Genomic DNA, 15,335 nt, shown 5'->3' with positions numbered 1-15,335 from the left:
GTTGAATCCCTTTCACAGATTTACCATGCACAGGGAATTGGTACAATAACTAGAATCAAAGCTACGTACAGCACTTTGTTTCTCCAGCTCAGGCTTTCCCCAAATAAACTCTGGGGTATCCCCTCCTACATGACTGTCCATAAAACAAAGGTCCCATGCTCAAATGGGCTTGGGAAAGGTTGTAGATTATGTCCCTGTATGACAGATTCACAACTCTCCATCAAGAGAGACTTCCATTTTCTTCAGTTTCACAGCTCAACACCCTCCCAGCTCTCCCACTGACAACATGTAAAATGCTAGACATGACATTTGGGAGATAAAGTCTTTTAAATCCATTGATGAGGTAGCTGTAAAATAAGAAACAAAAAATCCAAAAACTAAGAGAAAATAGGAGCTCTAATAAGTTCAACAGTGACCTTAGCTACTACCCTAAATGCATTTGCTGGCTTCCATTTGGTGACCTTTATTTTCATGGCCTCCAGGGCATTAGGAACAGGATTTTCCCAAGGTGGAAATCTGTACATAGAGCAGAACCCCATAGGACTCCACCTGCAGATTAAGGTGAATAGGACATAAAGCCCCTCCCTTTAGGAGCTAGAAGGAAACTGTTTTCTCAGAAACCTTGGTACTGAGTGAAGAAAACAAAACAAAACAAACTCCAGTGGGAACCTAGACTGTAAGTTAGCCTTTCCATGATTTCTAAACCTGAATTCATACATATCTAAACATGAATTCAGTTTTGTGTTTGTGGACCATCCAAAAGATCTTAAACTGATAACTTAAAAGGATCTTGAGTCAATAGTGTCTACAACTTTCTTAATAGATATTCTACAGATCCTCTCCAAATCCTCCACCTTTAACTCAGGCCTCAAACTATTCCCACAAATAAAATTCCCAGAATAAATACTCACTGTAATGAATAAACACAACAGCAAAACCCATACAAACACAAGAAAACAAAGCATGAAAAGCAGGAGGTATAGAAAGAGAATAATAAAGACTACAGATAAAGAAATCTCAGACACAGAATATAAAACAATGTACTTATAGTTAAATAAAAGAGGGAATTGGAAACATGAGTAAGGAGCAAGAGACTGTTAAAGTGACCAAGTAGATAAAAAGAGAATCAAATAGAACTTCTAAAGAGGAAAAATAAGAGCTGGAATTTTTTAAACCATGAATGGGATTACTAACAGGTTATATACAGCTGAAGGTCAAATTGGTGAAGAGGAGATTAATCCAAAGAAAATATCCATAATGCAATATAGAAGGATAAAGAGATGGAAATGTGGGAGAGAGGTGAAGAAATTAGAACAAAAGAGGTCAAATGTGGTTATTTAGAGGTAGAGAAGAAGAGGGAGGAGAGTAAAGGCAATATTTGAAGAAGTAATGGATGAGAAATGCCAGAGCTGCTAAAAGACACAATGCATTTTAAAAGAGCTGAGAAAAAGAGGTGCCCTTGAACTTGCTTAACCAGTACTCTCTATATTGGTTTGACTAAAGGGCCTCTTTTGATGGAAAAACTATTACCACAATAGAGATCAAAGTTTTCCCTTTGGGAAACTGCCTTGAGCCTTTGTTGTAGAGATCACTTCAGCAACTTGGTTCTACTCTGTACCCGCCCCTGGTCCTGTCCCCCTAATTCCTGCAGAATTACGAGCCCAGATGAGGAGATTTGAGGAGCTGCTGCCCCACGTGTGTTGGCTAGTGATGGAGAATTTAAAGGAGCAGCACTGGAAAAAGTTTTGCGCCTCCATGACAGAGATACGGGCACGGTTTGAGGAACAGCAGACACTGCTGGAGAAAAGGAAGGTGAGGGTCTCAGGACCAGCCAGTCCCACTCTAGGACCAAACATGCTAGGAGCTCAGAATGGAGGTAGGTCATGGCAAAGCTGAGTTCAAGGTAAGGAGATAAGCCAGACTTGGGATTATTAGATAGGAGCTGAGAGACAGGAGGCATTGGCGAAATAAGAGCCAAGCCAATACTTCTTCAATGAAGTTCAATAAACTCCATGTTGGATTTAATGGGAGGATCTACTGGGTTTGGTGGGCCATAGGTTTTGAGATCAACAGTGGTTGTTCACACTGGTCCTTGGAGACATGAGACACAATTGGTGTTGATTTTATTGGACTAAATCCCTGACTGTGCTGGGAAAGATGTTCAACTCACTCTCTTTACAACTCTCAGAGTTAGCTTCAGCCATGCCCCTATCCTGTCCTTGCTGCCACTCATTCCTCTGCCAACCCACAGCCCCTCAGACACTTGGTCATAGGACACATCTGTCTAGCCATAGCCTTAATTGTCAGAAGACATACACCAGTGACTTTTTGGTCCTGACCTTAATTCTGAATCTAAATCTCTGCTGAATTCTGGATTGTTTGATCAAAGGATGAAAATGCCCAGCAGCTCCATCCAAATCTTGGACATCCCACACATGCCCCCAAAATGGAGATTCTAAACTTAGAGGAAAAGAAAAGACAGGACGAGCTGGACCACGTGATCACAAGAAACAGGGAAAGACTGGAGGTCAGTGGTCAATGGCAGGGGAGATATTGATTCCCAGTCCAGGTATTAAGAGCCACACTGCCCTCCAGAAAGCTGGTCCTAATGGGCAGACACCAGCAGTGCAGAGTGTGGCCTTGGGTGGCACCTGGGCCAAAGAAGGCATGAAAGTGGGTGGATTTTGTAGGTGAAGCAGTCATTATTGGGGTGTTTTATTTTGCATCTCTTTGATTTCTAAATTCATTATTTACAAAATTGGTAATGACATTTCCCCTTTGTAACTAGTCTGTATGTGTTCCTTTGCCATTTCTGAATCCTTTCTTATCCTTAAGCCAAAACAGCTCTTGAGAAAGGTCTTGGTTCTAAGGATCAGATGCTGGTTAATTCAGACACAACGGGCACAATGATATTTGGCCTTGATTCATCAGTGGGCTCCCCAAATCCTCCTAAAGAGCCAACCCAACCCTTCTTCAGTTGTCCTTGCAGAAAGCCCTGTTCCCTGCAGCTCTGCACTCACTGTGTTTCCTCCAGGAATTTGCCAAGAAACATGGCCGCTTTTTCATAGTCAGCTTGGCCTCCTTCACTGAGAAATTCCTGCTGCAGTTGGATGAATTGGTCACCATGGATGACATCCAGGTTGCAAGTAAGCGAGCACCAGCCTTGTGCTCTGGCCCCAGGGGTATAGGGGTAGCTGGCAGGTGTTAAATGGACATCTGCTGTCTCCCAAGTCCAGCATGGTGCAGTTTCTCCATTGAGGGACTCAATCTTTATTTGTTTTCAAAAACGTAATTTTTGAATTAAAAAGGAGGATAAAAGATTATAGGTAAAAAATGGAACCCTAGCAATAAGAATTTTGGGGGGTTAGAGATGCCTTTTTGAAGTATGCCATGAGAACCAGAAGCCATAAAGGAAAAGTGACACTTCTCTGAAAAAAAAAAAAAAAAACCAAAGCAGAAAAATGTTAAGTATGGAACCACAGAGTGGAAAAGTATTTGTCATAACCTGTCATTCTAAGAAAGAGTTACTATTCCTGAGGTACGAAGAACTCTCATTTTTAAAAGGAGATGAAAAACTGGAGGTCATCATGTTAAGTTAAATAAGCCAGTCCAACAAAGACAAGCATCACATTTTTCTCTCATTTGTTAGAGCTAGGGAAAAACCAAACACAACAAAAAGTCAAGGTCAAGAAAGTAAACGGGAACTATTAGGGGTATTGAAGAGGAAAGGAAAATGGGGAGAGAAGAGAAGGAGATAAAAAGAGTAATAGAGGGGTGAGGGAATATGATCAAAGTACATTATATCCACGTACGGAAACATCATGATGAAACCCCTCACTATATACATTTTACTATATGCGAATAAAATGCATTAAAAACCATATGTGTTTCAAAAGAGAAGACATTCCTGTGGCCAGTGACTAAAAGAAGCTCAACCTCACTCAATGTGAATATAAGCATCACTTAGATATAATTTCTCACCAAAGTTGAGAAACTATAGCCCGCCAAAGTTGTTTTGTTTTGTTTTTTGAGACAGGGTTTCACTATGTAACCCTGGCTGGCCTTGAACTCAAGATCCTCCCATTTTAGCCTCATTAAGTGCTGGAATTACAGGCTTGCAACCAGCTTCCTGGCAAAGGATTAGGTTCAATGACAACCAGCCCTGGTGAGGATGTCAGGGAGCAGAGGCACCCCAGACTCCTTAACAGAAATGCACATTGACAAATACTGTCTTAGAGAATGTTTTGTCCATCCCTGTCAAAATTCTGCATGAGTCTGCCTTTGACCTAGCAGGTGTAATTCTAGTTCCAACTGAAGGCGTGCTCACACTGCCCAAAATATATCTCAAGAATATTCATCACAGAATTGTCTGAAATGGCAAAGAATCAGAAACAACACTAATATCTATTCATAGGAGATTTGACATATAAGCGGTGGTACAGATATACAAGTGAATATGGTGCAGCTGTTAAAGTGGGGGTAGAAGATCTTTATGCACCAACATGGCACATGGACCTGAAGAAGGGAAGTTAAACAAGTGGATAACCAAGACATATCTATGATCCCATGTTTAAAAACACAACATGACATCAACATTCATAGCTCACAGAATCTTAAATGACTTTGTGTGAGACAGAGACCAAGAGAGACAAATAGAATGTGAGAGACAGACCTGAGGGGCAGGCACCTTTCTGACAATGGTCATCTCTGCTGGATGGCGAGAAGCTCCCTTTTTTTTTCTCTCACTATTAGGTGCCATTTAAATTTTGTTGTTGTTGTTGTTTTTAGATGTACTGGGAGTTGACCTCAAGGCCTCATGCTTACTAGGAAGGTGCTCTGCCAATTGTTTCACTCTACCAGCCCTTTCGTTTGTTTGACATTTTTTAAGTTTTCTGTAATGTACATATCGCTTTTGTAACCATTAGGATGTTAAGATTGTATATTCAATGTTATTCATTTATTGCTAATCTAAGATGTAAGATCCATTTTTTCTATTTTTAAGTTTTTGTTACAAAGGCACATTATATATATATTATATATATATATAATATATATATATTAGTTTACAGAAATTTATTAAAATTGTTGATTTAATCTTCTGTCCCAGAGCATCCATCCAGCTGCCTTTCAAAGGTTAAGATGCATGCTTGCTGCCACCATACAAGCCCTAAAAGCCAAAATTACAACACATTAATCATAGTTAAAAAAAAAACTTGTGTGATGCTTGTTATCCAGTTATACCTCAGAAAACATATTTATTGTATTAAATAAACATTGATTACAATTTCAATATGAACTAAGAAGCAAATGAAGGACACATTCCTTCCACCCAGAAATGAGTGCCCTTTGCCCTTGCTTTTCATCCTTCTAGTCCCCTCCCTGTGGGCACAGGCATGCCAGGGTGGAGATGGGGAAGGGCATGGGGATTGTGCACTTAAGTAGCCAAATTTCCCTTCCAGTGGACTGGGTTAAGCTGGTTGATGCTCTTCTCTGAGCATTTCCCATTGCTGCGCAGTGTTGAACATTGGGCCATTTCTAATTTTTCACTCCTGTCATTGTGCTGAAGAGAATTTCTGCATCTATATCCTGCTATTCAGGGCAACAAACACCATAGTTTCTGGGTCAAAATATATGCAGATTTTTGAAGTGTTGGCCACTTTTCAATATGGCAGGTCTCTATGTCAAAGGTAAACTTCATTATAAAGGCAGGCCCTCCAGAGAACAGGGATTGAGACCCCGGAGAGGCCAGGCAAATGAGCTGCAGCAGAGCCCATCATGGTACCTTGCACAGGCCACAGAGCCAAGAAGATCCATTGCATGGGGCCCTAGGCAGCTTCTGTCTGCACTTGTCTCAAGCTTCTGGGCCAAGCTGCTGGCCCTACCATCCATGCAGGCAAGGGTACATGTCAGGGAGTCTCCTGCTTGCTGGCCCTCATTTCACATATGGAGCTCCCCTCTTTCCATCAAGAAAGCACATCAGGCCAGGTGTGGTGGCCTACACTTGTAACCCCAACTACTTTGGAGTCAGAGATGTAGGTGGGAGGATCAAGGTTTACAGACAACCCAGGCAAAAAGTTAGCAAGATCCTCTCTCTCACCCATCTCAACCAATAAGCTGAGCATGGCGGGGCACATCTGTACAGAATCCCAGCTACTCAGGAAGTACAGATAGAAGAATCATGGTCTGAGGCCAGCCCCAGGCAAAAACATAAGACCTTATCCCCAAAATAACTAAAGTGAAAAAGTACTGGGGGCAGGGTCAAGTAGCAGAGCACCTGCTTAGCAAGTGTGAGGTCCTGAGTTCAAACTCCAGTACCAACCCCCCCCACACACAGAGGAAAGCATATGAAATTTGGGTCAGCGAGCAGGACATTCAATGGACACAGCCTTGAATATGTTCTTCTCAGGGTAAGCCCTCCTAATGCCAAATGTTACCACAGGGAGAGGCTGCTGATCTATTATGTCATAGAGTCCATGGTCAGTAGCCTATCTCTTTCCTTCCAGGGATGGAGCCCCCCAAGCAGAAAACATCAATCCTCATACGGAGAAAACTAGCCAGGCTCTCCCTGGAGGAAGAGTGTGAGAAGCCCCTGATTGAACGTGGGAGCAGGTGAGAGCCTGGGGTAGCAAAGGACACAGAATGGCTGTATCTGCAGGGGCTGGGTAGTAGAATAATCAGGACTCAGGCTCTGAACCCACACCTGGTAGCCTTCAAAAGGCACTGTGCTCTGAGCCTCAGTTTCTTCATCTGTGGCAGCCTACCTTGCATGGCTGTATGAAGAGAAAGTTAGAGGAAGTTGTCCATAGGGTACCCCTGGCACATAGTAAAGCTCCACAATTACTAGTTCAGGAGCCTACGAAGAAAGGGAGGCCTGACCTAGGGGAGGCACATTCTCAGGTCATTGCTGGCACTATGAATCACTCCAGCTGTCTGCTGTGTGTGACAAGAGCTGTCTAAGTGCCTGTCTTCTGTGCCCCAAGAATATGACGCTGCTGCAAGAGGACACAAAGTGATCTGCTCAGCCATGTTCTTAGCAGTAGACCCTATAGGCCAGGAGCTGATAACTACTGCTACCTGGCAGCCTGATAAGGAAACTGAGGCCCAAAAAAGGGAAGCAACTTTAGGTGTGGCATCCCCTTCCCCACACCAAATCCAAGACTGTACACTGTTATCTAGCAGTATGGAAGTGTGAAACAGAGAACTTAAAGACGACATGAAATGCTCAGTACAGCCTTTTCTTTTAGTTGAGCAATTAAAGCCACGATAAACTGCTAAGCTTTTCCAAGAAGAGTAGGGAGTAGATTGGGAATGATGAAAACAAACATGTCTGTTTTTAGGAAGTGGCCAGGAATCAAGCCCACTGAAATCACCATCCAAACCAAGATTCTTACTCGGAAGACACCCTCAATAACCACCTTAAAGACCACCCTGGGCCATCTGGCAGCTGTGGAAGCTCGAGATGCTGTATACCTGGTGAGACAGGGTGAGATGGGTGTGTTCCTAGGAGCACAGGGAAGCTCACTTTGGCTGCCTTGGGGAGGAAGTTTCCCACCATCAGGCACCCCAACATTTGGCCCATGGAGCAGACAACATACGCTAGTGTGCCCCTGAGTCACAGGACTCAACACTCAGGGAAGCTCATGTCCACTGATAGGCAGGCACAAGGACATGAGCAAAGATCATGTCCAGTCCCAGTGCTAGCAAGGGACCCTGGTGCTGTGAGGCTAGTCAAGGGACATGTCACCCACACTGGTCATTGAGAAAGTCTTCACAGAGGGGCAGTAGAGTCAGTGGATGGGGAGACAGGCACTGTAGCATTTAGGTTCATACTGGGAACATGGTAGCAGAACAGCCCCTGAGACATCTCAGGAATCCTCCTAGAAACCCGAGGAAGAATTTTAGTCCCCATTTCACTGACAGGACACTGATGCCTAAAGACATTTACCCTCTTTGACACTATAGAGTGGCAGAGCTAGGATTTCATTCCAGTGCCTGTTAAATTCCTGAGGGGATGGTCTTATGAGGAGTCTGCACACAGATGCTACCCGAGGAACCTCTCCACTCTGAAGATTCATGGGCCTTTGGTCCTGATGCCCAGAGAAAAACCTTATCCTGCCTGGAGATCCTTTGGGCTTGGGATCTCTTGGGAGAGCCTGAAGTGCCACTGCTGGCATTTTCCCAGTTGCTGCTCCAAGCACCAGGCCAAAGGAACAGCTGTGTCCCCTGAGTTCAGTGAGATATTGGAGGCCCACGCTTAGCCTCCTGCAGAAGCCAGGATGCCAGAGCTCCAGGGAGGCTCTCCTGCAGGACAGAGGTCAGGAAGGTGCAGGGTCCACAGCCAGAGAGACACAGGTCCTAGTCAGCTTTTCTTGAGCTGGTGACCCCAGGCAAGGCTCTGAGCTTGACTTCACACCTGTAAAATGAGGAAAACAACAGGACCTACCCTGTGGGCTGTCTCAACAGGTTTTTGGGCAAATTCATGGGATGACTTGTGGAACTCGTGCTGGTGCCTGCAGGGCAAGAGCGTTGTGGCCCAGGTTCCAGCATTTTCCCTGGGCAGGGGGTGCAGGGATCCCTCACCATGGCCCTCCTCCTGCTTTTCTCCCAGAAATACTTAGCATCATTTGCAGAGGAGATGAAGAAAATCCACAAGGACGATGCGGCACTGGTGAAGGAGGCTCAGCACTGGAAGGACAGCTGGAAACGCTCCCTGGACACCATCAAGGGCCTGTACTTGTGCCAGCCTTCTGCCAAATAAAGCTTTGTCTTGTGCACATTTTTCTGACAGTCTGTCTGCCTGCTACCTATCCATCCCTGATCCATGCCACGCACTAGTGCTTTATCACTGGCAAGTCACATTATGTCACTGTCCATGTGGAACTCATTTGCAGCCATGAACACAGATGTGAAAGGGATGTCCACATAGCTAGGAGGGATGGATGGTAGGTACCAGGATTTAGTCACTCAAAATAGACACGAGGTCCCTCAATTTTCATTTCTCTTGAGTGCTGCTCTACAGAGACAGTGCCTAGCAGCCAGGCCATGAGGTGTCAGAAGCCTGCCTGGCCATGATTGCTGAGGAACACCTCATCGGGCACAGAGGGGCAGCTGCACGGACCTCTAGCCAAAGAAGAAAGGAGAGGAGAGCCCAAGGGCTTGAGATTAACATCTGGAGAGAGACATGCTCCAACCAGCATACACGTTTCCATCCTGTCAGCCATGATCTGGGGCATGAACCTGTAGGCCCAACAGGGTTCCAATGCCTGACAACTTGCTCCTGCCCAGGAAGGGTCTCCTCTGCCTCTTGCCTAATACACACACACACACACACACACACACACACACACACACACACAGTAAGAAGGAAGAGTGTAGGGCTGCAGGTGGGATCACAGTTATGGAGTTATGGCCTGGTCAGAATGGGGCAGCCCTGTGTTACGTTGGGGTACCCTCCTGTCAAATGGTCAGAGTCTTCAGGCATGAGGGCTTAGTCAATGTCTGTGATGGTGGAAAAGGCTCTTGCTCTGACAACAGCCTTGAAAACTGAGGAAAGCACTTTGCTCTTCTCAGAGTCCCTGAACAAATAAAATGCACAGGGAACTGTCTTTAGAATGTGGGTGCCTGATTACCAGAGTTCTAAGTTCTGTTTGGCTCTATCACCAAGGAACTGAGGTCACTTCCAGGTTCCATTACCTGGACTCCTTCCTTAACTAAGACCTACCCAAAGACATCTCTGACATGGTGATTGCTCACTGTCCTCCCGTGCCATCTCCTTAATTTCAGTGTCACCATCACTGGGAAGATCTGAATGCAACCAAGGTCACAAGGTTGATGAAACAGAGCTGGGCTCAGAGCCTCCTTTTTCCATCAGTTCACTGTCCCTCTCAGGGCCCCCAGTCTCCCCAGCCTGCACAGTGAGGATTATCCTAGCAGCTGCTTCCTAAGAACATCATCAGGTGACTATGAGACAATACTTTAAAAACTTATGGGTTGGTGTCACAGGTAAATGTGCAGAGTTAAAGCTGGAAGAATGACAAGAATGGGAGGACCACAGCACAGAATACAACCTGTCTAGGTTCTGCCAGTGCAATATTTGAACTTACTTCTCCCATGGTCTTCACTTTCCATTCTGTGCCATGAGGGGGTAGAAATGACAGAAAGTTCATATGTTGTTATTCTGTGGCATAAAACCATCCCATGGCTTCCTACCATGTTTAGAATGAGACCTAGGAACCTCATCAGGTCTGTGTGGTGGAATTAGTCACAGCAGCGAGCAATGATCTCTTCTGGTATATTCAACCTGTGTAATCATTAAGTAGTTAGTGACTTGCTTCTGACCAATAGAATATGACAAAAGTGACAAGATACCACTCCTGTCTAAGTCAACTTGGGATGCTGTACAAAGTACCATGAATGAGTGGCCCATATAGAACAGAAATTTATTCCTCACATTACTGGGAGTTTGAGATCAGGTTAGGGGCCAACATGGATTGCTTTTGATGAGGTCCCTCTTCAGGACTGCAGACTGCCAACTTTTCACTGTGTCTCCCTGTATCCTCACAGAAGTGAAAGAGGAGGAGAGAGTTCCCTGGGGTCCCTTTTAAAAGAGCACTAATTTCACTCATCAGAACTCTACACTCAGGACTTAATTACCTCCCAAAGGTCTCACTTCCTAATACCATCACCTTGGGGGGGTAGGATTTCAACATGTCTTTGGGGGATATAAATATTCAGTTCACTGCAACTTCCAAGAGTTAATTGCCAAAACCAACAGTGTTCTTGTTTGCACTCTCCTGTGTTCCTTCCCTCCTTTTCCATCTCTCTTCCTCCCATCCTCTTCCTTGCTAAGCTCTTGAACTGCTTGCTCCTCTCCTCAACCATCTAGCTGGGGAAGCAAGCTTCCATGTGAAGAGCTACCCTATGGAAAGAACCAGAGGCGTACTCAGGCTCTCAGTCCAGACTGAATCTTGCCCCCTGAGTGGGACTGCAGCAGATCCTCCAAGGTCCAGCCTTGCCTGAGACCACAGTCCCCAGCTTCCTGAGGGCCTGAGGCAGAGGCCCCCAGGTGAGCTGTGTGCAGATTCCTGGACCACAGAAATTACAAATATCAACTGTTTGTATTTTGTGTTCTCATGTTGTGAGAACAGATAACTAGTCTAGATTGCAAGGCCCCAGGATCTAGCCCTACCCCACTCCCCACCTCCCAGGTTCATCTGGCCACACTGTCTGCCTTTCTAACACCTCTGCCAAACTCACTTCTACGTGTCTGCCTCAGTGGTGCCTTCTCCCTGACAGTTCCCAGACTTGTGCAGGGCAGTTCCCACTCGTCTTTTTGGTCACAGCATGTGTTGGGGTGGAGTGGCTTAGGTAGACCCAGGTACAGAAGCCTTCCTAACTTAGGGAGATGCTGAGGGACACCAATAGTAACAGCCAGGTCTAGTGTCCACAGCCAGGCACACATAAGGGACTCTATGGCTAGACTGAGAAGAGAATATGCTGGTGAGTTCTTGCCTTGCTGCACCTACAAGCTCAATATAGCAATGATCCACAGGTAAGGTTGGTCTAGGAAGTCAGCTCTTCCTGCCACACCTCCTTGGCCTGGGTCCCATGTTCACCACTGCACCCAGGAAATGCTACCTCACTTAACTGGTAGGACTGAGGGCAGGAGAGTAGTTCCCCCAGGAAAACTGAGGTGTGTCCCAATGGAAGACAGACCAACCTGGGCCTGGCAAAAGCACCAGGCCCGAATTATACCCATGGACTCTACATCTGCCTCTGCCATGATGCTTGTGGGGCTGTCCCAGAGGAAAGAAGCAAAATTCATACTTTGGTTTGTATTAGACATGGCTACATATACAGTTACATGTCATTTAACAGTGGAGACATGTTCTGAGAAATGTGTTGTTAGATGATGTCACTGTGAGAACATCATAGTGTACTTACACAAACCTAGATGATTACAGGTCAACACTTAATATGGCCTTTTGATTAAAACAACAGACATGTTAAACACCAGGTGTATGGGGCTTCTACCTGTGTAACAAGCATACTGTTTTACAGTGTTTTTATTTATTAAGTAGGAGTACTCTCTAAAATAATAATACCAAGTATGGTATAGTAAATATATAAACCAGTAACACAGTCATTTATTATCTGTATCATGTACTGCACATAATTATACCTAATACACTTTTATAGGACTAGCAATGTAGGTTTACAACAGTACCACCAACAAATGTGAGAAATGTGGTGCACTAGGACACTAATGACAGCAGCTATGACATCAGTAAGCAATAGGAAATTTTCACTCCATTATAATCTTAGAGGACCACAGTCATATGTATGATTTGCTGTTGACTGAAGCATCTTTATGTAGTGTATGACTTCATTAAAATCCTCCCCCCCAAATATCAGTGAGCTCCAGGCAAACCAACACTACACCTGTACTGCAGAAGGCAGGGTGGAGGGCACCTCCAGAGGTGTCAGTTCTATCTAGGCAGCTTCCCGAAGTCCCACACCATTCTTCTGGTCACATCACAGTCACCGCACCTAGTTCTAGGTGCCACAGAGGTTATGAATTTTATTAGTCTTTTAGTTTGGTGAATTTTGCCCTCAATAAAACTGAGAATGAAAACTGGAAGTTACCTGTGTTCTCTCCCTATACTGAACAACAGGAAGAGGAGATGGGGTTATTTTCAGAAGAACTGGTTACTTGTTTTCCTACTATACCTTCTCTCTTCTTAGTGCTTATTTATTCACGGGGAATGGGAGAGCTTGATTCCAAACCAGGGTGTATGAGTGGGACCCCGGCTTCCAATTCCCAAGCAGCATGGTTGGAATCACAGAGCTGTCTTTCCTCTGCTTGCAACTTGTAAGTAGACCTGATAAAATCCTTTCCTAGTTCATAAAGGGAGTAGGGTGGGGCTGGGAGCCCCTGAATGGCTGGGTCAAAATTAAAGTTCTGTAAATCAAAAGAGTACAATGCATTGACCCCACCATTTTGAATCCAAGGACACTTTGACTGGGTGGTAAATATTACTAGTAAAATTAATTTACCCCAAATAAACCTTCCTTACTCTTTTCAGGCTACTGTAACAAAATACTATAAAGTGGATGGCTTATAAGCAACTGAAATTTATTTTTTCATAGCTCTGGAAGCTGGGCGGTCTTAGGTCAAAATCCCAACTGACTTGATGAGAGCCCACTTCCAGGTTTGTAGACAACCATCTTGTTGCTATGTCGTTAGATGGTAAAGGGCAGAGAGGGAGCTCTCTGAGGCCTCTTTTATAAGGGCACTAATCCCATTCATGAGGGCTCCACCCTCCCAAACTGATCACCTTCCAAAAGTTCCATCTCCAAATATGGTCACACCGAATTAGTGTGAATATGTGAATTTTGGGGAGGGACACAAACATCCAGCAGAAACTGATACTGCTTAAAACTAAGCATTGTAAAATTTTAGCACTAAAATATCGTGGAAGAAAAATATATTTGACATTTTGACCCAGAAAAATTGACTTGGTAAAAATAATGATGCCTAAAGAAAACTTAAACTAGTAGAATCTACAGTCGGTAAGTTATGATGTGGACAAAAGAACAAGTCACTGACATAAAAATAATTGATCTTGATAAAAATAATTTCAGTGAATCAAAAAAGAGTGAATATACTAGAAGTGTGTCCTCCAGGGTTCATGTGTTGGGAACATGGTTCTCAATGGTGATGGGATCTTTACAAGGGAGGTCCTAGTGGGAGGCACTGAGGTCATTGAGGGTGTGACCTCAGAAGGGTTTATCAGTCCTCGGTCCTTCTCTCTTGCCATGTGATCCCTCCCTCTCACATGAGCTCCTACCATGATGCTAACTGTCATGAGGTGTCACAACAAGAAGGCTCTCACCAGAGCAGAGCCAAGCTGTATGAATTTTCAACCTCTAAAACTGTGAATTAAATAAATCTCTTTTCTTTATAAGTTATCCAGCCTCAGTTATTTCACTATAGTAATGGAAATGGATTAATACACTACGCTATATGTTTTTTTTTCTCTTATGCAATCTCACTTACTTTAAAAATATGAATACACTTCATTTTTAGGGAAAATTTAGGCTTTTAGCAATTTTAGGCTTACAGAAAAACTGAGCAGACAGTACCTCCCATATACTTCCTCTCTTCCACACACAAGTTACTCTTTCATTGACATCTTGCAGATGACTTAATATTGGTGCATTATCAACAACTGAAGTCTACAGTTTACATTGGGGCTCACTCTTCATAGCTCTATGGGATTTGACAAATGTGTAATGTCATATATCTACCATTATAATATCATAGTTTAAGTGCTCTAAAAGTCATCTGTGTTCCACCTATTCTTCCCCTCAAATCCCTGCCAATCACCGATCTTTTTCCGCTCTTTATAGCCTTACCTTTTCTGCAATGTCATATGGTGGAACCCTACAGTCCATAGCTTTTTCAAACTATGTTTAACTTTGTAAGAAACTGCCAGTCTGTCTCCAAAGTGACCAATCATTTTGCAGTGCTGTTTCACAGCACCGCCAGCAGTTGATGTTGTCAGCTATTCTAACAGGTATATAGTGGTGTCTCATGGCTGTTCTAATTTGAAATTCCCTAATGACATTTGATCTGCTACATGCTTACTTGCCATCAATGTATCTTCTTTGGTGAAGTGTCTGTTTTTTAAAATTATATCTCTGAATTTCTTGTTGAGTTTGAAAAAGTCTATTTTATTTGTGAGACCTTTTTTGCTGAAACATTGCTGACTTTTAAGTCCTTTGTACATTTTGGGGTATGTCTGTCTTCTGTATATCTTCTTTGCTGAGGTAACTGCACATATCTTTTGCCTATTTTTAAAGTGGATCATTTATTTTATTATTATTTTAAACTCTTATATGTTTTGGATATCAGACCTCCTTTATCAGGTATGTTTTACAAATATTTTCTCTCAGTCAATGACTTGTCTTTTCATTCTTTTAACAGAGTGGAAGTTATTAGTTAAGTTCGACTTACCATTTTTTTTCTTTTTTGAGTCATGCTTTGGTGCTGCATCTAAAAAGTCACCAGCAAACTCCAGGTCAGCTAGATTTTCTTCTATGTTATTATCTTAGTTCATTTTCTATGGCGATAATGGAATACCACAGACTAGGTAATAAATGCACAAAAATTTATTTCTCACAGTCCTAGCAGTTAGAAATTCAGTATTAAAGTGCCAGCATCTGATTAAGGCATTTCTACTGCATCACAGCATGGTGGGGGCATCACATGGCAACACGGCAGGAGCATGCCAGTTCAGGTCTCTCTTCTTATAAAGTCACTTATCCCATTA

The 15,335-nt window shown here is 43.7% G+C and overlaps 2 protein-coding genes and 1 long non-coding RNA gene across 5 annotated transcripts in view; 2 read left to right on the top strand and 1 right to left on the bottom strand.

The window, feature by feature from the left end:
• The window catches only part of LOC109682572 (stimulated by retinoic acid gene 6 protein-like), a 108,546-nt gene extending 105,842 nt beyond the window's left edge, over positions 1-2,704 (top strand). The window contains exons 47-48 of the mRNA XM_074051406.1: positions 1,652-1,812; positions 2,390-2,704. Coding sequence (XP_073907507.1) covers positions 1,652-1,812; positions 2,390-2,557 — 329 coding nt within the window. The 3' untranslated portion in view covers positions 2,558-2,704. The remainder of the gene's footprint in view (positions 1-1,651; positions 1,813-2,389) is intronic.
• The window catches only part of LOC141415401 (uncharacterized), a 142,825-nt gene that overhangs the window by 114,013 nt on the left and 13,477 nt on the right, over positions 1-15,335 (bottom strand). The gene's annotated exons all lie outside the window — the stretch shown is intronic.
• On the top strand, positions 2,798-8,758 carry LOC141415672 (coiled-coil domain-containing protein 180-like). The gene is made up of 4 exons (XM_074052646.1): positions 2,798-3,146; positions 6,504-6,609; positions 7,338-7,473; positions 8,609-8,758. Exons 1-4 carry the CDS (start codon positions 3,125-3,127, stop codon positions 8,756-8,758), a joined length of 414 nt encoding a protein of 137 aa, XP_073908747.1. The 5' UTR covers positions 2,798-3,124.

This window comes from Castor canadensis, chromosome 13, assembly GCF_047511655.1.
Source record: "Castor canadensis chromosome 13, mCasCan1.hap1v2, whole genome shotgun sequence".
Taxonomy (NCBI): Eukaryota; Metazoa; Chordata; class Mammalia; order Rodentia; family Castoridae; genus Castor; species Castor canadensis.
This window is presented reverse-complemented; position numbering and strand designations above follow the sequence as displayed.